Source organism: Ahaetulla prasina, chromosome 2 (genome assembly GCF_028640845.1).
Source record: "Ahaetulla prasina isolate Xishuangbanna chromosome 2, ASM2864084v1, whole genome shotgun sequence".
Taxonomy (NCBI): Eukaryota; Metazoa; Chordata; class Lepidosauria; order Squamata; family Colubridae; genus Ahaetulla; species Ahaetulla prasina.
Window position 1 is genome coordinate 280,473,845 of NC_080540.1, and position 27,146 is coordinate 280,500,990.

At 39.0% G+C, this 27,146-nt stretch overlaps 1 protein-coding gene across 2 annotated transcripts in view; it reads right to left on the minus strand.

Moving 5' to 3' along the window:
• The window catches only part of RAI14 (retinoic acid induced 14), a 134,351-nt gene that overhangs the window by 41,942 nt on the left and 65,263 nt on the right, over positions 1-27,146 (minus strand). For both annotated transcript variants that reach the window (XM_058170172.1, XM_058170173.1), the window contains exon 3: positions 10,026-10,156. In XM_058170172.1, coding sequence (XP_058026155.1) covers positions 10,026-10,156 — 131 coding nt within the window. The remainder of the gene's footprint in view (positions 1-10,025; positions 10,157-27,146) is intronic.

Genomic DNA, 27,146 nt, shown 5'->3' on the forward strand with positions numbered 1-27,146 from the left:
TGAGCTACAAACATTTTCCTTTATTTGTGTTTTAGGATCTTTTTCAGCTCATGGATGACACCAGTCTCTTGCAACAGAAAAGAAGGTGATCAAAAGACATTGAATCAACTGCTCTTCATATCCTTGGCAAATGAACTTTTGTAGCCAGAACACTGTAAAACAGATAATAGTTTAAACAAGGACCCCCAAAAGGCTATTTCAAGCTACCAAGTATACCACCTGCTTCACATTAACTACTGATTAAGATATATTTATTTGCAATAGCATCATATGAAATTTACGGTAAACTAACGTTAACTATAGCAGTGTTATCTCATTGTTGGCTGCTTGAAGATTTGTGGACTTCAACTCCCAGAATGCCCCACTGGCTGGGGAATTCTGGGAGTTGAAATCCACATGCTGGATTAGAGAATTGTTCTCTAACCCTAACTCTAACCCTAACCCTTCTTTGACTTTTCCCGATGCAATGCTTCACTCTTTCAAAAAAATCAAGATTAATTTGCCAACAAGTTAATGATCTACAGCTTCCTGATGGACCCTTCTCCGCACAGACAAATGAAATTGCAGAAATAAAGATGCAATGATGTCAGCGCCTCTCCAGCAGCAGTGATAAAACTAGAGAGACCAAGACCCCCACAAGCATTTCTTTACATGGCTTATCGCTTCTAAAACCATAACAAACTATTTATCAAAGCAGAGGCCCTTTGACGGCTGCCATGGAGACGGATCTGTTTTATGTGCTTGTGTCATTTCAAGAGAGGTGAATGCCTTTCCCTTCCTCTCTTGCTTAATGTCTCCATTTGCCCCATAACTTCAGAAAAGTCAACAGATTCTGCCTGGCTTCTAATGCAGTTATGACTCAACCAGGGGATGCAATAACATAGAACTGATCTTTCTTAGGATCAATTTACATAAGTATCTTCCCCCATTCCTTAATCATGGTGTGCATAGTTGTCTCACTCATATAAGAGAGTAAATTAACTACAGCTAATCCTCGATTTACAACCGTTTGTTTTGTGACCGTTCAAAGTTACAGCAGCATTGAGAAAAGTGGACTTATGACTCTTTTTCATAGTTACAGCCTTTGCAGCATCCCCATGGACACGTGTTCAAAATTCAGACACTTGGCAACTGATTCATATTTATGACGATTACTGTGTCCCAGTGCCTTTTGTGATCTTCTGTCAAGCAAAGTCAATGGGGAGGAGAGGAGAGGAGAGGAGAGGAGGGGAGGGGAGAGGAGAGGAGAGGAGAGGAGAGGAGAGGAGAGGAGAGGAGAGGAGAGGAGAGGAGGGGAGGGGAGAGGAGAGGAGAGGAGAGGAGAGGAGAGGAGAGGAGAGGAGAGGAGGGGAGAGGAGAGGAGAGGAGAGGAGAGGAGAGGAGAGGAGAGGAGAGGAGAGGAGAGGAGAGGAGAGGAGAGGAGAGGAGAGGAGAGGAGAGGAGAGTTCAAAATTAAGACATTCCTTCCCCCAGAAGGAGGACCAGGGAGGAAAAACATACATTTGTCTACTTCCAAATAATAAATTCTCTGTTAATTTATTAACAAATTAATTCATTCTGTTAAAAATAAATTATTGGGGGTGGGAAAAAGGAAAGCGTTTAGATAAAAGCAAAGCTCTCTGTGCAGCCACATGAACTTAAATATATATTGTTTTAGTTATGAGGCACGCAACTAACCTGAGAACACGTTCCACTTTGATTTACGAAAAGATTTTAAAAAAATCAGCATAATGAGCATGTGGAACATCTCCAGAAACTTGATCCCTAACTACAGGCTTAAAACAAAAAAAGAGAGGCAACAATTAGCATTAATCCTGACAGATCCAGACAAACAGGTAGGGATGCTGCCCAGCTAATCCTATGTAGTTTTCTCTAGTACGATGTTCTTTAGCTACCTGAATTTACTTTTCCTTTTAACCTGAACATGTGGAACTATTTTTTTACTAATGACCTGGGAGGCAGCCAACTATTTTCTAAAAGAACCTATGAAACTCAGAGACATTCCTGTAAATAAAAGATGTTGCAGAGATTGGTGTTTTGTTATGTATCCTGCCAACCTCCAATACATTTTTGATTAAGTTTCTTACATTCTTAAATGTATAGGAGTCTCTTGGGTACCAAGTGAGATGCAAATGGAGACACTGCTTCTTTATGAGTTAGAAGAGTTTCAGAATTATCAGTACATGGGAATAAGCTATTTCTTGTTCCTGGAATAACTGGAAATTCTAAGAAAGAGATGTTTTGCACTGCAATATCTAAGCCTGACAAAAGATGCAATTATTATGATTTGGTGCTTTGCAGGTAACAAATATTTCCTTTCAGAGGAATTGCAGCGTTCTAATTTTGTCAGCCCTACAAGGTAGACCAGATCAAGAAACAGACACCACTTAGGCCTAAAACTTTTATGAGGGTGGCTACCGTAAGAGAATTTCGCAAGTCTGAATGGATGTGCTTCCCCTCTTTTTGAGAATGAGATGTTTGTCTGAGATACTTTCAAATATATATATATAGATAAATATATATATATTGTCTTGGCAATGGGTCTTCCCTCTCTCCATCAAGGCCATCCTCCAGGTTCATCTTCCTTAATTTTCAAATATTTTTACAACCCTGAAATGAATTCTAATTCTAAAATACACAAAACCAGAGTCTAATTTTATCAAACTGCAAGTGTTCATGCATGCTGGGTGAGTTTGGTCATTTCCAGCACCAACATTTATGGCTTCGTTTAAAAAAGAAACTTGTAGCACAAATTTCTCTTCCTACTCTCTTCTTTTTAAAGGTAGTTTAGGAATCAATGGTGATTATAGATAGTCCTCAATTTATGACCAGTCACTTAATGATTGTTTGAAGTTATGACGGAGTTTTAAAAAGCTGCTTATGACCCATTGTCAAAATTATATCTGTTGCACCCCTCCTAGCAAAGTTATGCAATTTCATTTCAAGCCCTTGGCAACTGGTGTGCATTTAGGAATGTTGTAGCATCCTGAGGCCACATGACTGCAACAGAAAACACCCACTTAATATGTTGGATTTACTTATTGACCATGATTCGCTTTACAACCACGGTGACTCACCTTACAACTGTTATAAGAAGAGCTGTGGTGTGTCAACTTATATCCTAAACAACTTACAACCGAAATTCTGGGCTTCATTGTGGTTGTAAATCAAGGACTACCTGTAAGTGATTGAAAACTGGATCGTGGGTAGCCAGTCACAGAAACTCACATGGTAACTCTGAGTCAAATATTTTCTTTTAACCATTTTTGTATTTTAATCCACATTTTTTTGACTTCTGGGCAAAGCCACCATACATGGAAGTAGGTACCTTGTACTTGTTTGCATTTCCAGCAATTAGGTTTTAGGTTAGGATACATTTTTGCGAGTCTTGTTGCGGCTAAATGCCACCGATAGAACATTTTATATTGGTTTTCTTTATATGCGGCAGATTTTGTTAATGTACAGTTTTTCTCCCAAATTTTTTCCCAATCTTCTAACTCAATGTTGTGCCTAATATTTTTAGCCCTTGCTATCATTGATCCCTTTACAATTTCTTCTTCTAAATCAAAATTTAATAAATAATTATATATTTTAGATAATTTCTCTTCCAGGCCTGTTAATAATTTATCTAATTGTGTTATTTTCGGTTCAATTCCACATTCCTCTAAATCTTTTTTGTATCTAGATTACAATTGAAGATACGGCCACCAATCTATGATTATTCCTTGTTCCTTTAATTCTTGGTTAGATTTTAATCTTCCTCCATTGTCCAAAATTTCATTGTATTTTACCATTTTACCAATATCTAACGTGTTGGGGTCCATCATTGCCTCCATAGTGGATAACCAGCCAGATATTTTGAGATAATGCTTCTTCCTAATTCCCTCCCAAGTCTGTATCAGTGAATCTCACAGTGTATGTCTATAAAAATATGAAGGTTTCTTATTCCTGGTGTTCCATATGAAGGTGTGCCACCCGATCTGATTTACTTGGAGCAAGAACATCCCTCTGAATAATATGAACTACAATACTTTCTGCCCAATTCTCATAGAAGCCAGCCAGTTTAGTTTAGCATACTTAATACTGTTATTACACATTAGCAACAATCTACAATAAACTGAAATCAAATCAGAAAAAGCACAGGGTTTGAACCTTGTTTGTTTAGACATTGACTGAAGGGTTGTTGTTTTTTAAATGTGATCTGTGGTTCATATATAACAAGCTAGGAATCCACTAACTAAATCTAAACTCTGATTTATGCTTTGTAAAGTAACCTTAATGCCATTTCTAATTTGTAGAGCAGCTGTGCTACACTCTACACCAAAGGAGAGAAATGGATTAATCAGCTTACAGCCTAACAAAACTTTATAGATTTGATTATTATTGCTTTAACAAAAAATACATCAGAACATGAACTTCTAGAGTCTTAAATTGCCTCAGGAAAGACTTGTTTCCCTTTCAGTTTAACTATCAGGCGACTGATTTACAGGTTGGTTTTCTTCCCCAGCCATGTTTGGCAAATGTTTGTCAAAAAAGGACAAGGGAAATTGAAAGTCCCCTAACAAATGTTTTGTGCTTAAAAAGTGACTCAAGAATAGAATGAAAAAAGAACACCCTATTTAAGGTATTCTGAAGCTTAATACAACTTTTCCAAGGTGCAACTTAAACCACCATGTGCTGGGTTACACCTCCACCCACCCATCCAGAATGTTTGATGCCAAGATTGGCTGGAGCTTAAAAACACCATGATGGAGAAGACTGGGTTAATTTAGAGCTACAATATATACCAAGACATTCTTGGTGTAATTTTTAGAGGTAGATCTTGGATGAAGTAGGAATATCAATACCCTGTTTCCCCGAAAATAAGACATCCCCTGATAACAAGCCCAATTGGGTTTTGAGTGCATGCGCTCAAATAAGCCTCCCCCCGAAAATAAGCCCTCCCTGAAAATATTTAAACACAGAGCTAGAAATCAGGTAAAACGGCAAGAGGAGCCCCATCTTGCTCCAAAAGAGGAGCCACATGCGCCCCAAAATAATAAGACCTCCCCGAAAATAAGGCCAAGTGCTTATTTCAGGGTTCAAAAAAATATCAGACAGGGTCTTAATTTTGGGGAAACACGGTATTACCTGATGTTTGGTCCTAGAAACACTTCTTTTAAAAAAAAACACCTTTCTTGGTGACATCTGTTTACATATAACTAGTCTTCAGAGAGATTCAGAAATGACTCACAGATTTGCTGGAGTTCTGAATATCTCTGAAGTTCAGGAGAAAGTAAGAAACTAAGTGCTTCATCTCCCTCTTTTTCAATTCTCTGTACATACCAGAGAATTGGGGGAACGAATAGTCACAAAACACACACACATACACAAAAAGCTGCTGAGAACTGAGATTAATCATAACAGACAAGCTTCTTGTAAACTCATCTCCATGTAGAAAGTAGAAAGCAGTCGTGGGATTCAACCTATGTAACAAGCATGCGATCCATGCGCGTGCAGTACATTTGAAAACAGCACCCTCTACTGCAGCTCCAGTGAATAAAACAACCGAGGTGCAGCAATCCGTGGCGCCATGCTGATCAGTTGGGCTTCAAACAAAGGAAATAAAGGTAGATATAGCACAGGGGTGGGCGGACAGCCCAGCTGATTGTCGGAGCGAACCAGTTTGCTCTCAGCTGATCGTTGGAGCTACCAGTACGCCCGAACCAGTTCAAACCGGCAGAATCCCACACCTGGTAGAAAGACATGAAAGAGGATAGGACTGCACAAAGTTTTCCAGCATCCATATGGAGTTACATCAGACTCCATATGGCTTCTACTAGACAGCCCTGACTGAGACCAATTATTCTTCAAATTAAGAAATCTGCTTCTACGACAATTTCCTGAATAACTGGGGGGAAAAATCATGCTGAATCAGATAACTAGATGCAATGCTGTACATCACTGAATGGACTATTATTATCAAATAAATGTATTGCTCACTTTTCTGCCAAGAAACTTAAGACAATGTCTTCCGTTTCTCTGAATTTTCCCTCACCTGTGTAGCTCAGGTCTTGAATAAATCTATCTGCAATGAATGCTGTTTATTAGAGGGAAAGTATTTCTTGCTATAAATTGGATGGCTTGCATTGTCTGATTCAGCAGCCTCTCTTCCATCCAAAACTTCTCAGTTTGGGGACCTTGCAAATGTACTGGAACTAGCCACAAAATTCATGGCCAGGGTGTTTTCTTTTCTGCCAGGCCCTAGCATCTATGACCATTTTATGGGCACCTTTTCTGCAGAATTCAGTCCGATAAAAGTGGCATTTCTGCAGTACCAATAACTTATGAATTAACCTTATTTAACCTGGTGGCAAAGTCCAAGAGAGAGTGACTTTGATCCTCATAATCCTAAAGCAGCATAGCTACGCTAGCTGGGAATAATGGAACTGAAATCCAATACATTTGAAAGCTTCTAGGCTGAAGAAAGCTGTATTAATACTTCTCTCCCTGTAACTCCAGGTAGGCTCAGAACCATCGAACAAGTTATGGAACACCCATTTCATCCCACAGACAATATACAGTATTATAGAAAGGAAAAAACAATAAAATATACACAAAGATATCTATGCAAGTGACCATTCATCCTGCTCCATTCCAGTGGAGACTGAATGTGATAAAAGCAGATGACTTAAAATCACTATAGAGGTAGTCCTTCAAGATGACCGTAACGGAGCCTGTTCATTATGGTCATATGTAATAATGGTTGTAAAATAAGCCTGTCATGTGACCTACCAGATTCTACCACCTTTTTTGCAGTGGTAGTTAAGCCAATCACTACAGTCATTGAGTAAATCCATGGTTGTTAAGTGAACACTGCAGTTGTTAAGCAAATTAATGGTTCACTATGGGTGCGGTTTTCCAAAACCTGGAAGTACTTGTTTTTGGGAAAACGATCATAAATAGCTGTCAGAACTTTGAATCTGGGTCCTTAAAGACAGAGGAGCAAATGGGGGCACTGTTCTACCTGAAAGATGATTTGTAACAAACAGCATACCTACTTTAGAATATGAGTCACAAAATCACATAAACGCTCTTTCCCATTTTGGACTCTAAAATAGCTGTACAATATATAACTCAAGAACCTGCTGTGTTTTCATGGCAACCCAGATCTATTGCCTAAGATGGTTTTTCACTCTGCCGATAGTTAACAACACCCACAATCTTCAAAAAGCTTTCACCCTAACACTGCAGATATTTGGGACTATCGCTCCCATCATTCCCAACCTGCAGTCCAATGATGTGGATATATTTAAAGGAAGCTGTTACAGGGTCTAGGACAGGGCTGTCAAACTCACGGCCAGCGGGCAGGATACATCATGCACTGGCCACATCCATGCCCAATTTAGTGAAGGGGAAAAAGTCCCGAAATGTCACCTGACGCCATGAAGATGCGGGTTTGACACCCCTGGTCTAGGACAACTCGCCATAGCCAACTCACCACTGTCAACTCACTGTGGGACAACTCATCATGGCCAAATTGCCATGGGTCAACTTGCCATGGGACAAGAGTTACACTAATATCAAAGAAATGGTGGAATAGAATCTTTAAAGAAAGGATGGAAAAGGGAGGCCAAAATGAAATGCGAATGACAAAAATTAAAATATTTTTAAAATTATTTTAAATAATTAAACTGAATTGTTGGACTTCTCCTGCAGCAAATTGGCCATGGCATCCCCTTCTGGCTGTTATAGACACTCAATCCATTTCCCATTTTCTCTCCTCTTAAACATAACAAAAGGATAAATAGGTCCTGTAATGCCCTATTATGATGTGGAGGAAGCCTTATTTGGGAAATTTGAAGCTACATTAAAGCTTTCATGTTCAGGTCACTCAAAGATGTAATTTTATTTCTTCATCCAAACAGAAACTGGACAACACAGCAAAAGCAAATCCAGAGCAAGTGAGAATTAGCCAAGAACATGGTTCTGTAAACAAAGCAAGCACGCTCGGTTTTTCAGCCTCAGACTTTGCCATAAATTGCCCAGAGTCATCTGTCTTGGCTGCTTCCTCCTTTCCAACCCACTCATATAATTCAGAGGGCTTTTCTTTTATCAAGGGACTTGAAACTATAAGCTATTTTTGAAGTGTCCAGTGAAATCAATTATTTCTGTAGCTTTCATTATTAGAACTATTTATATTATTTTTGTCTTTAAAAAAAAAGGAAGAAAGAAAAACACAACACATTCTGCACGAGCTATCAGAATTCAAACTGGAACACAAACAGCTACGGTATGAAAATGAGGAGGATGAAGCTCCAGACTGACACAAGTACATTTTTTTTTTAAAAAAGCAAAATTAATTTCAATGTTATTCAACACATACACAGAATGACACATTCCACATCCTACACATATCTAAAAGTGAATTAGCCACAAGGCAAAAAGAATGGGCTCTATTTATTAAGGCAGTGCAGAGATCCAGATCTGAAGGGAAAACATGATTTGAAAGATACATGTTGAAACTATCTTAAACCAAATACATACTTTCTTAGGCCTGTGTGTCAGCTGCAGAGGGAGCCCAGGAATAAATACATCTGTTGAAGATGTTCCTGGTAGGTGCTACTTGTGTTCCTATGCATGCTCCATATCACTTATGTTTCTGGACTTATGCCTATTAAATTAGGACTTTTGCATAAACGTAGTCTGAATGCATAAAGAGGAAATGCTAATGGAAGAACACACTAACCATCAAGCCCTCATCTCTATGTCTCTTTAGCTCAGTGAGTCTCAACCTTAGCAACTTTAAGATGAATGGACTTCAACTTCCAGAATTCCTCAGCCAACCATGCTAAGTATGAACATATGAGCTCCACATATCTTAAAGTTGTCAAAGCTTGAGAAACATTGCTCTAGTGACTTATCTCCGTGGCTCCACTGTGTTATTGGATAAATAAGGAGAAAGGTAATATTGGAAAATACCCTGGAGGTGGGGAAGAAACAAAAAATGGCAGAAGATCATCTCATCTCATTTGAAAACATATGTCTCATTTCAGGGGTGAAATCTACTAACCTTCCTTACCGATTCAGAAGTACACGCGCCCCGCGCGCAGACCCTCTGCGCATGCGCAAAACCTTCTGCGCATGTGCAGAGGGTACAAAACACATTACTTCCTGCAGGAAGTAACGACAATGGGGTGGGTGGGCGGAGCCTTGCACCGGCATCACTACCGGTTCTCTGAACCACCCGCCACGATCGCTACCGGATCAGCCAATCCGGTCCGAATCGGGAACATTTCACCCCTGTCTCATTTGTTCTTTCAAAATACTCCTTTTCACTTTGCAAGATATTGTTCCAACTAACTTTTTACAGAATACAGGAGGATCTATCTAGTTTGGGCAACCAAAAACTCAAGCTAAATATAAACGGAATCCAATCTGGGTCGGTCACTGGGACCAGAGGTTTAGGTCTTCTGAGTTACGGACTCATCCTGGAGCCCATCCTCAGGGAACTCACCAGAGAAGTTCCCTGACGATGGCTCTAGCTTGAGTCCGAAAGCTCGGAAGACTAAATCTCTGGTCCCGGTGACTGACCCAGACTGCATCCTGCAACATTATCCTAGGACACGTATGTTTGCCTTCATTCATTCATATAAATGATCTGTTCAAATATAAGTGGGCCACCTTTTGATGGCCAAGTACTCTAATGCAATTAGAAGGAGAGTAAAGGACTGTAGCAGATGCATGATGCCCAAAGGGGTTGGCACTAATTCCAACTTCTAATTCAAGATTTTCACCCCCACTCCTACACACTTTTCCCCACCAGCAGGGATCTCTTTTTTTTTGGTTGCCGTTACTGTTTTTAATTGTTCTATTTCTCCTTATAGTTCAAGTTGCAAAGTGATAGGAAATGAAGCTAACCAATTTTTATCAATTTTGTCATAAAAGCTTAGTAGCAGTAAAGTAGAGAACCTTGAGATCTGGTTCAACCAAATATCCTTCTCTGGACTCAAGCATGGCTATTCAACTGAGGAGGTTGAACTTACGCAGTCTTGCCCTCACTGTCATGCTTAGTTGCGTTGGCTCCCTTTTTGCCTAAAAGGGAAGCCACTTTCTCCAGATCTGCATTCTCCACCGCTTGAAGGAGTCGGTCATCATTCTTATTCCACTCATGTGTCTGTAAAAGAAAAAAAAAAGTTTCAGGGGATTAAGAAGGTGAATAAAGTATTCCTTAAATGGAACTTAGGTTACCTGTTGGCTTCACCCTAACCCTAAATAATACTGCTGGCTCGTACATGTCCTTGCATCGGACAGAATCGTCATGAGAATGACAATTATCCCTCTTTTATATTTATCTCTGGTTTTGCTAATTACAATGGTTGGAAGTTTATTATAATGAATCTTGGATTAATTAATAAAGCTTGGGTTTAGGGACCCTTTGCTTAATCTTCCCCTTTATGTCCTTAATAGGATATTTTATTATAAAGGTATTTATTTTAATCTGTAGAAGTTTTTATTGGGGGGAAGAGAGAAAAATCTCAAAAAATGATAGGAGTTGATGGTCCTAGGTAATTAAGTATGCAACCTAAGCACTGATTTTTCTCTTTCTTTAAATCCATTTCTTGTTTAAACTTTCTAGACTGACGATAACAATGGGACATCAACTTAATTTGATGTCATCTTCTTGGGTAACTGCAGAACATTGCACCACAATTATTGTTAGCTGAGTACTGAATTTCAGTGTAGCAATCTGGGGAATCATCAAGGACCATAAAAAAGATTTTTGAGCTAATTTGCTGTACATTCCTATCTTAAGGTTACACAGAACTAAATCATAATAAAGAAAATTACTTCCCCAAAATTAGTTTACAGGCAGTATTTGGGAAGTTGTGGTATTGAATTTTTGAAAGCTGAATCTTGCAGCAAATTTGATATTTTTTTTATCTTGTTGACCCAGAACAATCCATGGGAAGTAGACTGCCAAAACATATTAGAGAAGAAACTTCTCATGTACTCTGGCCTTTCACAAGTTGGTCCACATAGAAAAGTTAAGGGTGGAGATGCCTTTGTTTGAAAGCATCTTCAATTCACAAAAACAAACACGAAGCCTACATTAAACTCAGCCTTCAGAAAGAAATGTGCCCTTTGGTGCCTTGATCCAAGTTGGGTTTTCTATAAACAGAAGGCAATGCCAATCTTTCATATGCAGAGACGTTGTAAATATTTATACTAATATTTCCACCATCGCAACATTCAGTGAGACAATGCTGTTTGACAGCTTGGCTTGACTTTAATCCATAAAGAAGTTTCCATCACTACTAATGAATTACAGATTCTGTTGCAGCTGTAAACCAATCCTGTGGCTTAAACACGAAAGCCAAAACCTGAAAATGAGAAAGTTTTTTGGAACAAGCTACTATGACCCAGATGCTAAGGTTCAACTTGGCTGTTACCTCCAACTATTAAAATGTGGAGCAATTAATCAGCTTTTTGCTGGAATCTGGGTACTGGTGGGAGGAAGTCACCCTAGTAGAATATTCTCTGACTGTTCAACCTGCTTCATTCATTAACTTATCCGCTGCAAGACTACCTAATTCCATATAGCTTATTTTATGCTGCCAGGTCTTCAATTGAGCACTTTTGCAGCTCCTCAATCTCCATCAATGATTCTGCCATTTCTAAAATATGTTCTGTATTCTGGAACAACTTGCCACTTGAAGTTAAAGCTGGCCCTCTTTTTTACAGAGAGTTTAAAATAGATTTTTTTGCTCCAGGATTTTTTTTCTAAATGCTCACAGAATTCAAACGCTATTTTCAAATGTTTTTGTGTTTTAAACAGAGCTTTGTTTTTAAACAATCCAAGACACCGGGATTAGGGGGCACATAAATATGCCAGATATATTAAAACTGAGACAAAGATCATTGTTTCTTTTATTATAAGGGGTTCATATATTCTCTCCAAAAATGAACCGAGGAACGTATTTGCTATTATTAGTTTGGTGACCAGAACACCACATGTATTGGTTATAAGGGAAAGCCTTTCATTTTAAATGAGAATACAGAGAATTGTTTTCCTAGCATTTGAACATCCTCATGTCTGATGCAAAGTAAGCATTTGTTCTCATAGAATAGAATAGAATAGAATAGAATAGAATAGAATAGAATAGAATAGAATAGAATAGAATAGAATAGAATAGAATAGAATAGATTTTTTTATTGGCCAAGTGTGATTGGACACACAAGGAGTTTGTCTTGGTGCATATGCTCTCAGTGTATATAAAAGAAAAGATACTTTCATCAAGGTACAACATTTACAACACAAATGATGTTAATGATCTTAAGCTTTCAGAAGCCAAGGAAGTTTTTAATCTATTCTGATGCCAAAAAGAAAGAAAGAAAAAGGACCTAAGAGGAGTTTGCTAGTGGTTGCATTTGCTTTCAATCCTGTACTCTTATGGGCAACAGTAAAAGCTCAATTGATGCATCCAAACTACCACTTTGCAAGTACATTCCTTCACATCTCTACTACAACTCTGTTTCTAATTGTTAATTAGACAAAACAGTGAATCTTAGAGCAACAACGTTTGAATCAAAGTTCTGTACCTCAAATGAGTCAAGTCAGGGTGAAACTCGCGGCCTGGATGTGCCACACACTGGCCACACCCACCCCCGGTTTTAGTGAAGGGGGGGGGGAAGTTGCAATAGGTCAGGTGGTGTTGCGAGTTTGACATCCCTGGTAAACAGGCAAACAAAATCCAGGACTCCCTTACTCCCCTGGAATTGAAATTTCAAGGATCTTCAGACCAGTCGCATTTGCAAACTTGTGGTTGCTGCAGGGGCCACTGTGATCAATGCCAATCATGTGATCCCGATTTCTGACTTTCCCTGTCCTTTTTCTACAAGCAAAGTTACAGGAGAAGCAGCAGGAAGTCAGACATCAATCCTGCTCCCACTGCCTTTTTTGGCTGACCATGGCCATTCTGTTTACCTCTTCAGATAAATAAATATGGACAAAGCAGGTTGTAGGTTGTCTAGTGTAGGATATCTCTGTACATCTGAATAAATAAAATTTGAATTTTCCTCTTTGGAAGCTCTTCCCAGTCCCCACAAAACCTCCAGCAGATTGAATTTTTTTGGTCTTCAAGGAGCTGGTGGAATGTCACAGCTAGTTTCAGCGATAGAATCTTCAAGGAATGATCCTCTAAATATCCTTAAGATTCTGGATAGGTTACCTATTTGGGTATATTTTAGTTTGATTTATTTTAAAGTGCAACTAACCATTTCTGACCAGACACTTTAATAAATGTACTAAACTGGAAATTGGAGTTGATTTTCCCAGCCTAGGGTGTAGCCTTATTCATATACTAGTCTGCCAAGTATGTGGGCTTATCATTTTTTTCAATGAAAAAAAAATTGAAAAGGTCTCAAGCAGAGCTTTATCCTCAAGAGAGAAGCCCAGAATCAGGGCAGAATGTAGTCACACCAAAGTTTAGTCATTGTAAATGACTCACCTTGGAAATGCATGACTGCCTGTCTTACTTCTGTGTCACCCTCCCCAGCTATCCTTTTGTCTAGCAATTCCATATTGAATCATTCTATCTTCTATAGAATATCTTGAAATTAAAATTATGGAGCAATTTATATCAAGATGGCCACTTGTGGCCTGAGGATTGTATGGAGCACCTTCTGTTTTTGTTTTTTTTTTGAAAAATAGTGGAAGTTTTTAAACTTTTTGAAATACAAAATATATGAAAAGGCATTGTAAACCTTAAAATAATGCATTGTACATAGTCCTTGGCTTATGACCGCAATTGGGATCAAAATTTCCATTATTAAGCAAGGCTTAATTTTAAAACCTTTTTTTTTGTCATGGTTGTTAAGTGAAAGTCACTGGGCCTCTGTGGCTCTGACTGGTAAGACAGTCTGTTATTAACACAGCTGCCTGCAATTACTGCAGGTTCTAGTCCCACCAGGCCCAAGGTTGACTCAGCCTTCCATCCTTTATAAGGTAGGTAAAATGAGGACCCAGATTGTTGGGGGCAATAAGTTGACTTTGTATATAAATATACAAATAGGATGAAGACTATTGCTAACATAGTGTAAGCCGCCCTGAATATTCGGAGAAGGGCGGGATATAAATGCAAATAAAAAAAACCCTATTGACTTTGTTTGTCAAAAGCTGGCTGAGAAGGTCACAAATGGTGGTCACATGACTCCGGAAAGCAGCAACTATTGTAAGTACAAGCTGGTTGCCAAGCATCTGAATTTTGATAATGTGACCACGGGGATGCTGCGATGGTCGTAAGTGTAACGACCAGTCATGAGCCATTTTTTTCAGTGCCGTTGTAACTTTGAATGGTTGCTAAACAAATAATTGTAAGTTGTCTTACAAAGCACAAAAAAGCTACTCATTTCACACCAACTGTACTTCCTTTTCCATTGCAACAACAAAATATAACTATCAGACATTAAAAAGTTCTTGATTTAAAGGACAGCCTTTTTTCATGGCCTTTTGAACCCTGATAAAATATTATTAGCTACGTAATCATTTGAGTGTCTAGCTGAAGACTAGTAAGTTCCACTTTCCATGTTTCAGCAAGAAGAAAAATCAAGAATTTTAAAACTGGAGGTTATAAAGATTTTAGACAAGATATCACAATCCAGGGCTATTTACTGAACCGGCAGGTTGTATTATTTTAGTTCATAGTCAAGTTATCATTTGATAAGCACTTATCAATGGACTTTGCTCCCTTTGTTGTTAATTGTCTTCAAGAATTTCAAGAACGGCAATAGTTGTAAATGCCAGCTTTCCAAACTTGATTAGCAATGCCTCCCGGAAGTCAGCAAGGGTCAACAAACTTTTCAGTACTCTCTCTCTCTCTTTCTCTTTCTCTTTCTCTCTCTCTCTCTCTCTCTCTCTGTGTGTGTGTGTGTGTGTGTGTGTGTGTGTGTGTGTGTGTGTGTGTGTGCGGGCAAACACACCAAACCACTCAACCATGAACTTGTAAAACCTCATATAAATTCACTGAGACCTTATGGAATTTGTCTACACCTTGGTATTATGGATATCATTTCATTCTTGTTTAATGGAAATCAACAGCCACTTTTAGGTCCCGGTTTAGAGGATACCACATTGAAGAATCTTGTTATAAATAAGCAGGTATTCTATCTAATCAATCACTCATACTTGAAACAGCAGTGACAAGGCCATTATCTTTTTACATTATCACTTTACACGACAGGTTGACTTCACGATGGGAAAAGTTCATAAACATTCAATTATCTGCTGGCAGTGTTAATTCATTACTAAACAAACAACTTGGTAAATTGACAGCCCATATTAAAAAAAGAACTATTAGATATTAACTTAGCAAAACAGGACAGGCCACAACCCCACAATTTTGCCCCAGTAACCAATTTCCAGTGACTGAACATCACTTGAACCAATTATTCTTACATCCAAATGAGGTGACCAGGATTTTATACGAGTCTATTTAGTGTGCAATATGCTTATTTATCCCTAGAATTGCTTGATATGAGCACTGCCATTAAAAAGGCAGAAGTCAAACCAAAATGTAGACATGAATAATGACCATGATACTGATGGGCAACTAGTACAAGTAGTTCTCAACATATGACTGTAACATTTGCACCTCTATAACTGTCTGGTTCGGTTCTGCAACCCAACAAGAAAAACACAGACTTCAGAGGATAATTAGAACTGCAGAAAAAATAATTGCTACCAACCTGCTTTCCATTGAGGACCTGTATACTGCACGAATCAAGAAGAGGGCCGTGAAAATATTTGCAGATCCCTCGCATCCTGGACATAAACTGTTTCAACTCCTACCCTCAAAACGACGCTATAGAGCACTGCACACCAGAACAACTAGACACAAGAACAGTTTTTTCCCAAAGGCCATCACTCTGCTAAACAAATAATTCCCTCAACACTGTCAGACTATTTACTGAATCTGCACTACTATTAATCGTTTCATAGTTCCCATCACCAATCTCTTTCCACTTATGACTGTATGACTATAACTTGTTGCTGGCAATCCTTATGATTTATATTGATATATTGACCATCAATTGTGTTGTAAATGTTGTACCTTGATGAACGTATCTTTTCTTTTATGTACACTGAGAGCATATGCACCAAGACAAATTCCTTGTGTGTCCAATCACACTTGGCCAATAAAATTCTATTCTATTCTATTCTAATGGAGTTTTCCCAATATGGTCACATGTCATAACAGTCATAAAATAGGTTGGTCATATGATCGACCTAATGTTACGAGATTTTTTCGTCGTAGTTGTAAAGCAAACCAACAGTTCACTATAGGTGTAGTTTTGTCAAAAACTGGAAGTAAAACCATAAGAACATAGTCATATGACTCTCTGAGGAATGTTATTATGACTATATATCACCCATGCTCCATACAATCCCCCCTCCCAGTTTCCTACAGCAGTAAATGTGACAGACCTGAAGGCCCAATGCAAAAGATGGCTTCCAAGCCTGACAACATGGTTCTATCACATGACTTCTGGTGGGTCTGAACAGGGGTGAAATCTAAAAAAATTTCCCCTACCAGTTATGTGGGCATGGCTTAATTGGTGGGCGTGGCTTGGTGGTCAGATGACTGGGTGGGCGTGGCCAATAACAATAAATAATAAAAATAATAAATAAGGTATACAAAACAATAAGAGGTACCAAAAACCAACTTTCACACTTTACACACACACAATACAACACAACTGACTCACACACAATGTAAAAGCAGCTGCACTCCACCCAAAATGGCTCCTGAAACAAGCAGGAACCCCACACTTTCACACTTTACACACACACAGCACAACTGACTCTCTCTCACACACACACATACACACAATACCACATACAGCTTTGTGAGATTTTGTGTGTTTGTGTAATTAGAGTGAAACGCTACAGAAACACACCAAATCTCAGAAAGCTGCACAAATATTTTATTTTATTATTTTTATTTATTTTTTTAGATCAGGGGTCTCGAACCTTAGTAACTTAGTTTGTGGACTTCAACTCCCAGAGTTCCTCATTCAGCAAAGCAGGAAGTCAAAGCAAGCTTTTTTTTTCCTTCAGTAGCTGAAGAAAACATGCCGTTGCCAGCCCGAAAGGAGCAGTAATTAGAGGTAAGTGAGGAGGGGGAATTGGCTGGGCATGGGTGGGGGCTCTTGTAAGTGGGGGCTGTTAAAAAGTGAGTTTAAAAGCCTGTGAGGATCAGGAAACTCCTCTGGGATCTCCAGAGGAGGCTTTTAAAACCTCTTTTTTTTCTCTTTTTTTTTCCCCTTCGGCTGAAGAGGGTTTTTTTAAAAAAACTTTTAAAGGGTTTTGATGTTCCTTGCTCAGCCCCGCGATCATCAGAGGGTTTTTTTTTACTTTTAAAGGCATGTTTCGGGTGAAGAAAAACTTTTAAAAGTAAAAAAACAAACCTCTGCTGATGGTGCGGCTCAGCAGAGGCAAGGGGGCGGGGCCAGGGATTTTTGCTACCGGTCCTCCAAACCAGCAGCCGCCATTGCTACCGGATCAGCCGAGCCAGTCCAAACCGGGAGCATTTTACCCCTGGTCTGAAGGTCCTCCAAGAGCATATTCCATTCTCTCGCAGCCTCCACAGTCTCCAAAAAATTGAGCAAGAATGGGACATACATTCTAGAATAGTTAGTGAATGTTGAATACTGGCATGTCACCCAAAACATGGCATGGTATCTTTGACATGTATGTCATAGGATCACTATCATTGGCTTAAGGACACGCTTCAAGTCTGACACTGAGTATTGCAAAAAGAGATAGCAATTACCTCAACTAAAAAACCCTAGCAAAACTTTTCTTGGTACATGCCAATTATTAGTTTGATCTTCCCTGTTTTAGATTTGTTACTGAATGAGGGTTTTAATCCTAAAGCCGTGATGGTGAACCTAATGGTGCATGTGCCAGAGGTGACACACAGCGCCCTCTCTGTGGGCACATGAGCCATTGCCCCAGATCAGCTCCGTTGAGCATGTATGTGCGCCTCCCACCAGCCAGTTGGTCTTTGGGTCTCTGTCATGTATGAGCAGGTCGTGTGCGGGAGAGGGAGCTGTGCGTGCATATGTGAGGGATGAGGCGCATGTGTGAGGCATTTTGGGGGTTTGGGTGTGCACGCTTGTATCCGCGAGCCCACGCGCATGCTTTGAGCACTCAGTCTGGAAAAGGTTAGCCATCACTGTCCTAAAGGATTTACACTGGGATTTCTGATTCAGTATGTTTTTACAGTTCTCTGCTGAGCATTATTCTTGTTGAGATTTCTATTTTTTGCTATGCTTGTAAGACTGTAATAATTATACAAGGCGCAGAGATTTATTTTATAAGGCATTAATTTTATTTATCAAATCTCTTAAAAATTTAAACATAAACCATGCAAGATTCCCCACCTGCTGTACAATTCATCTTAAGTAGGATAGTGCAAATGCTTTATTCTGTTACATCCTAAAAGGCTGAAATGGGAAGGAATGTGTTTATAAAATAAGACTTCCTCCAAAGTTGAATTATGGAAGCTGAATTACACTAAAACAAACAATTTGGCATGTACTCTAAGTTCTCCTCAAGCTGCTGTTGAGAGCTTATGTTTGTGGAGGCTCATTATAAAAGCTTAAGTTGTATCTTTAGAAGGTGCTACAGACATGAACTTAGCAGCATGGAAAAGGTCAGAACATTCTATGAATAATTAACTGTTGTCAACAAAGTGGGAGTGTGCAGAGACTGGGAAATATTTATCTCTTCCAGTTGCCCCAAAGCCAAATATTATTGTATATAAATACACATAAACACACTCTTCTTAGTATCTAGTTGATGGTCTAGCAATCTAATCCTCCATTTTAAAACTCAATCTGTCAACATAAAAATAAAATGACAGAATTAATAATTATTAGACTATTTGTGAGCCATGGGGTTGTTTCAGAGACATTTCATTACCTAAACAGGGAAATAGAATGACCAAGGGCAAAAATGCAGTAGCGGTAACTCTCCAACTCTTCCTGCCAACTTGTTGTAGCCGACTGTGTAACCACTGTAAACTGGCCTGTAAGAGGACTACGATGAGATCAGTCAATCTGATTTGGGGGGGGGGGGGGCTGAAGGATGGGCAGTCTAGCCCCTGAAGGGGAAGGGCAGGATTGGTCTACTGAACCTCCAGACGGTGGCATGGTAGAACTGAAGCAGCCACAAATTTGCCAAATTTCAATCCCATGGAAATCAAGTGTCTCAGATTTTGAATACACTATCTCGCCCAACTGAAGTTACAGATGAGAACTAGAGTTTTAGTAGCACATAGATAATAGATATGTCAGGCAATTCATATTAATTTAACAACTCAACTCTTCGTAATCACCATGGCCTCAGAATGGGTGCTTTCATTTCACCTCTATAAATGTCTGGTTTGGTTCTGCAACCCAACAAGACAAACACAGGCTTCAGAGGATAATTAGAACTGCAGAAAAAACAATTGCTACCAACCTGCCTTCCATTGAGGACCTGTATACTGCACGAATCAAGAAGAGGGCCATGAAAATATTTACAGATCCCTCACATCCAGGACATAAACTGTTTCAACTCCTACCCTCAAAAAGATGCTATAGAGCACTGCACACCAGAACAACTAGACACAAGAACAGTTTTTCCCCGAACGCCATCACTCTGCTAAACAACTAATTCCATCAACACTGCCAAACTATTTACTAAATCTGCACTACTATTAATCTTCTCATTGTTCCCATCACCCATCTCCTTCCACTTATGACTATATGACTGTAACTTTGTTGCTTGTATCAAGTGGAAGGGACATTGAATTTGAGGTCTGTTCCTTTGGTGCGCAAAGGGATTTCCTCCCGTCTCCTGCAAAAATGCCAGCAAACGCATTGTTCTCACTGGGGGGTCAGTGAGATGCTCCAGGCTTTGTCCTGTCCCCAGGGCTCCACTTAACTGCATCTGGGAGGGCTGGGATTGGGACAGTTGAGTGAAGTGGTCGTATGGCATCTCGCTTAAAGACTGCTTTAGTCAACGTTTAAGATTCCAAGTCCAATTGTGATCCTAAATGGAGGATGAGATGTGTATATTAAAAGGGGATCTTCAGACTTAAGAAAGTGTAGGAAGCATGGAGGAACGGAAAGGGTATTAAGAGAAATCTAAAAGTGCCCAATTTACTTGAAAAAAATACTCCTGTTCCTGGCCTAGTTCTTCATCCCCCAGTAAGTAATTTTGCTAAATAAAGAAAAAAAGATGAATATGCTACTTTCACATATTCTATATAAATGAGGGAAAAATAATAACTTCAGAATGTGGTTTACATCTCTGAGCAAAACCCTTTCCTATCTAATATGGTTTAGAAGTTTTCAGTAGGGCTTCAGAAAGGGAGCTCCATCAGATAAAATGGTAGAATATAATAGAATAACAGAGTTGGAAGGGACTGTGGAGGTCTTCTAGTCCAACCCCCTGTTCAGGCAGGAAACCCTATATTATTTCAGACAAATGGTTGTCCAATCTCTTCAGTGCTGGAACATCCACAACTTCTGCAGGCAAGTTGTTCCACTGATTAATTGTTCCAACTGCCAGGAAATTTCTTCTTAGTTGTAGGTTACTTCTCTCCTTCATTAGTTTCCATCCATTGCTTCTTCTCTTGGTAGTAGTATATTCTTTTTATTGTAGAAAATGGGAGTAAAGTTATGGAAGCTGGTGGGACCTAGGAATCTAGTAAGAGATTTTCCACCTGAACCTAAATGTCAGCCTCCACTCCACTCTTCGCATATTTTTTTGTACAATTTATATTCAGTAGTTAGAATGTAAATGCTTCTTTCTGTAATGTAAAATAGTTAAGGATATAAGATGTATCATTGCCCCATACAGGGTAAGGGAAAAGGGCCTTTTAAGAGTGTCGTCTGACATAACAGTGGGGGAGGGGTGATTAACGGCTGAATGTTAAGAGCGCGGGCTTTTCCAACAGATACTGCATTCCTGAGATGATTGACAGCTAGAGACCGGCAGAGGAAGAGTACCACGGGGGCCGAGAAGGAGCTGGCATTGGACCAGACCAGCCTGACCTCCTGAGGGAGGAGGGACAAATGGGGGGATATGAAATGTTAGCCATATTTTGTCTCAGATTCAACTTAGAACTGCTGCTATCCAGATTGTAACTAGTAAAAGTACTTTTCTTTATTTGCAAATGAAGTCAAGGTGTATTCTTTCCTAGATATAATCAAAGGCAGCCTGACACTAAATGAGTGAACTGAAATAACCGAAATGAGTGAACCACGATTACGCCATTGTTAAAAACGCATAAAGAAAAAAAAATCCATGAAAAAGAGAAGGTGAGCTCTTCCTTGGCTTTCCCACACCCTAAAGTTAAGATTGCTTAGTTGATTTGTGAAGGGACCCATGATTTTAGAATTATTGTAAACGTGAACAATTAAACAATGCTTTTGTAACACAGTTTTCAGTTTCCAAACTATTCTTGCTGGTTAAAACTTGTTCCCTCCAAGGGAAAAATCAGAGGCCCCAAAGATTTATGTGACAACTTCTCCATGTTCCCACATGTACACAGCAGAAAAGATCGCTGCAAAGGCAAAAAACAACAACCCACCAGAAACTGCAGTCCAAATCACAGGTTTTATGCAACTTGAAGATTGCAGAAGCAGCCAGACAGGTTGCCGAAACTGCAAGTCAGCAACAAAATGATTAGTGATTTATCTCCAATGCTTCTCAAGAAAGGACAGGCGCAATTACTATCATCACATGCAATTTATCTTTCTCAGCCTGTTGGGAGGTAATTAACCTCCCCGTTTTATTACTTAGTGTATGGCATATCCTACAAGGACTAGCAATATATATATTAACATTTCACTTAGATTAGTAAGACGCAGTAAAATATAAATGTTAAAAAAGATCTATGTTCAAATACCAATATCTACTCTAGGTCATCTAATCATTGAAGCGCAGCATCACTTAAATAAAAAAAAATAATAATAATCAGATACTGCCCTCAGCTCAGGGGTGAAATGCTTCTGGTTCGGACCGGATCACCCGATCTGGTAGCGATAGTGGCGGGTGGTTCGGAGAACCGGTAGCAAAAATCCCTGCCCCCCTTCCTCCGCATGCCCAGCTGAGCCGCACAATCATCAGAGGGTTTTTTTTACTTTTAAAAGCATTTTTTCTTCAGTCTGAAAAAATACTTTTAAAAGTTAAAAAAAAAAAGCCTCTGATGATCGCGCAACTCATCTGGGATTGTCAGAACCTTTGCAAAGCACTTTTTCTACAAGCTCTTTGGCCAAAGAGGCTGTAAAAAAAATGCTTTGAAAGGGTTCTGGGGATCAGGCAACTTAGCTGGGATCATCAGAACTCTTTCAAAGCTTTTTTTTCCTCTGATCAGTTGCCTGATCATCACAGGTTTTTCAAAGCATTTTTTCCAACCTCTTCAACCGAAGAGATTGCAGAAAAATGCTTTTAAAAGTTTTTTAAAAAAAAAAGTTGGCCACGCCCACCCAGTCCCATTACCTCCCCATCAAGCCACACCCACAGAACAGGTAGAAACAAATTTTACATTTCACCCCTGCTTCAGCTTATAGCCAGTCACGATGTGATCTACAATTTACTGTATGTGGACCCTGCAATCACACTGAGTGGAGGATATTATGCCCCATTTATATAGAAAATCCCAGCACATGCCGTGTGAGGTGCAAATCCTATGCAGGACTGCCCATTGTTGACGTGGTACAAGTAATCCTTGATTTATGACCACAATTGCGCCCAAAATTTCTATTGTTACGTGAGACGTTTTTAAGTGAGTTCTGACCCATTTTACAACCTTTCTTGCCACACCTGTTAACTGAATCACTGCAGATGATACGTTAGTAATCCGGTTGTTAAGTGAACAACCTTCCCCATCGCCTTTGCGTGTCAGAAGGTCACAAAAGGGGATCATATGACCTTGGGACACAGCAACAGTCATAAATATGAACCAGTTGCCAAGCATCCAAATTTTGATCACCTTATCATAGGGATGCTGCAAAGGTCGTAACTTTGAAAAGCGGCCATAGGTCACATTTTTCAGTGCCGTTGTCACTTTGAACGGTCACTAAATGAACTGTTGTAAGTCGAGGACTATCTGTAGTTCAAAGCCTGGCATCTTTTTTGTGGGGTTATTTATATGTCTGCCTATGTCTGGGTGTGCAGAGACCAATTTGGCTTTCCAGTGGGAATCAATGTTAAATTTCTTGGGCAGCTGTTGTGCAAGTGCCAATGGGGGAGTTCTGGATTGGAATCTTCCGACTGATAAATAAATAAAGTTAAGCATGCACAAAACTCCCCCAAAACATGTACAGGTAATCCTTGACTTACAACAGTTCGCTTAGTGACTGTTTGAAGTTACGTCACTGAAAGAAGTGACTGATGACCATTTTTCACACTTATGACTATTTCACCATCCCCATGGTTCACATGGTTTACATTTGGATGTTTGACAACTGGCTCATATTTATGACGGTTGCAGTGTCCCAGGGTCATGTGGTCACTTTTTGCAACCTTCTGACAAGCAAAGTCAATGGGAAACCAGATTCACTTAACAACCATGTTAGTAATTTAACAACTGCAGTGATAAAGGTTGTATAATGGGGCAAAATTCACTTAAGAAATTACTTAACATCATAAATTTTGAGTTCAATTGTGGTCGTAAGTTGAGGACTACCTCATGAAACACTATTCAAACAGACCTGTTTGTATTCTAATCTATAGGGGTTCATCAATAATCAGTTCCCAAACTTCTTAATCTATTCTATGTCCTCCCAATGTACGCCTTTATTATCTCTACAAATCTTTGGAGAAGATACTGAGAATTTAATGATCAGTTTTATAAATGCTGTTTAAAGTTAGCACAATTTTTTGCAGCTGAACAGGAAACACAGAAGAAACTGGAATTGTGCCACAAGCATGGCAAAACATCCTCTAATATTAATAAAATAAAATAAAAAGCACCTGAGGGAAGGACAAGAAGCAATGGGTGGAAACTAATCAAGGAGAGAAGCAACTTAGAACTAAGGAGAAATTTCCTGACAGTTAGAACAATCAATAAGTGGAACAACTTGCCTGCAGAAGTTGTGAATGCTCCAACACTGGAAATTTTTAAGAAAATGTTGGATAGCCATTTGTCTGAAATGGTGTAGGGTTTCCTGCCTCGGCAGGAGGTTGGACTAGAAGACCTCCAAGGTCCCTTCCAACTCTGTTATTATGTTATGTTATGTTATGTTAAAACTTGTCAGTTCTTTAGTACTCCTACAATATTGCTTAAATCTTACTCTGGATTGTGTAGCTATGTGGTTTCCCGTTGCAAAAATCAACAACCACATATTTTCACATCCTACCCAATTAGCCTCTCCCTAGGAGAGGCTAGTGGAAAATTGCTGGAAGAAAGAAAGAAAGAAAGAAAGAAAGAAAGAAAGAAAGAAAGAAAGAAGGAAGGAAAGAAAAAGAAAGAAAGAAAGAAAGAAAGAAAGGAAGAAAGAAAGAAGGAAGGAAGGAAGGAAGGAAGGAAGGAAGGAAGGAAGGAAGGAAGGAAGGAAGGAAGGAAGGAAGGAAGGAAGGAAGACTTTTCAAAGAAATAGAGAAAGATAACGGGCATCCCACTGGACCACCATATGACTTTCTAAAGGCTGATTTTTTTATCATCTGATTTTTCTGGGCAAGACTTCAAAACCACAAGTATTTACATGTTTGTTTCTTTATCCCTTTCTGGACTTCAGAATGGGATATTTGGCTTAAGTGATTCTGCAGAGCATACAGCTAGCTTTGGCAGAAGATGCCAAAGATCACATTTAAATTATATCATCAGTCTGACTGCTTTGATATACTCTGGTTATAAAAAGACCACCAAAGTATTACAAGGTCAACAAATTAAAAATATACAGATTAGAGTTATTAAAGCTTAACTTTATTGTTCAACATGGACAAGTAAACTTGCAGATTTTTTGAATGAAGAATCATAAATTATTGCTCACTGTGAATAGCTTTGAAATGAGATGGGTGGCAAATAAATGTAATAAATAAATTAAAATAAATAAATCTGCTTCCAAAAATAACTGAAGTCTACAGAGCTCCTTCATAACATGACCGTACAGGCCCTTTTAGTGGTCCCTAGTCTACAACCTCAGTATGGGAATAAATTGATTTCTTCCACTAAGGATAGGTAGTCCGTAACAACCCAGGATTTTCAATTAGATTCACAGGGTCTCCTACTTTAATCTTAATACAGGTAGTCCTCCATTTATGACCACAATGGAGCCCAAAATGTCTGTTGTTAAGTGAAACATTTGTTAAATGAGTTTTGCCCCATTTTATGTTTTTTACCACAGTTGTTAAGAGAATTACTACAATTGATAAGTTAGTAACCCGGTTGTTATGTGAATCTGGCTTCCCCATTGACTTTGCTTGTCAGCAGGTCACAAAAGATGATCACATGACCTTTGGGACACAGCAGTGGTCATAAATATGAACCAGTTGCCAAGCATCTGAATTTTGATCACCTGATTATGGGGATGCTGCAAAGGTCATAACTTTGAAAAACGGCCATAAGTCACATTTTTCAATGCCGCTATAACTTTGAACGGTCAGTAAATGAACTGTTGTAAGTCAAGGACTACCTGTAGTTCAAAGCGTGGCACATTTTTTGGGGGTTATTTTATGTCTGCCTGACCCACAATTCAATGGTATAATGTTTTGCATATTGCAGATCTGAGATTCAATTGCTGAAAATTGGAAAGACTGAGCAGCAATTCAGAGAAAAGCCCTCTGCTTTAGAATCTATTGGTTAAAATTGATACTGCTGGCTAGTAAGTGGATAAATATCCAGCAATTATATTCCCTTCACTATTTAATTCATTATGGATATAAGGTATGCTTATGATGGTATTAGAGGTCTGTTAGCAATAGCAATGCTTTACAGTCCTAAGCAATTTTACAGAGAGCATACTGCCACCCGCTCCAACATTTTCAGTCCTCATTTTACCCACCTTGGAAGGATGGAAGGCTGAGTCAACCTTGAGCCTGATGAGATCTGAACTGCCAAATTGCAGTCAGCCGGCAGTCAGCAGAAGTAGCCTGCAGAAGTAGTACTACACTCTAACTAGTTAGTTGGAAATGTGATGCAGTCTTATTGATGATTTGCAAAAAACCATAGGCAGATGGCATAAGAAATCTATGTGGCCAAGCAAATAGATAAGCTCAGGATTATAATGATGTCATCGAAAATGGGATGAATGAGACCTAAACTACAGAACAGATTGAGTTTAGAGGAAGAAGACTGAAAAACTTGTAGTTGAAGTTGATGAGATCTTCAAAAGAGAAGGGTAAGAATGTAAAGAACAAAAGCCATTATATGAAACAGCGCAGAGATATGGTAGAAAAAAGGATGGTTTGCAAGGAGAGAAAGTTACATAGTGAACTGTGTTGTTGTTAACTTGATTTTGTTAGACTTCATTTTTTTTTGTTCTTTTTTGTGCCTTTATTTCTTCAGCTTGCTATTTCTTATTGCCTTTCTGTGCTTTGAAAAACATTCAAAGAGGTGTTCTTGTTTCAAAGAAATCCTAAAACTTATAATCCTATGATTGAAACCAAAGCATTGTGGGCTCTTTGCACAACAAGCTTATTATGAACAATTCTTCAAAGTCTCTGTGCATACTTATTCTGTTCCCTAAAGCTATTGAAAAACCTCATTGAGATATCTATTAGTAGTTCCCTCTCAAAGCAACTAAATTTATTTAATCAGGGATGCAAAAATGCTGATTTAAAAATTGAAGCTATAATAATAATATATTATAATACAGACATGATACAACTAGTTTAAGAGTTATGAAAGCATGTGTGTCTCCATGAGTTTAAAAACCGGTGTCATAGATAGCAACTTTGCGTTGTACACTCATCCAAACACAATAAACTAAGGGCTCTTTTGAGGTGGAAGAAGCAGAAATGCCAAAAGGTGGAGTGTAATAGGGTGTGGAGCAGCACACAAGCAGAGCAACAAAAATCAAGACAATTCCCTAAAAAAAAAACAAAAAAACAGAAAGCTTTCGAAACTCTACACTTTGTCCAAGCAGGGTAATAATAATAACTAAAG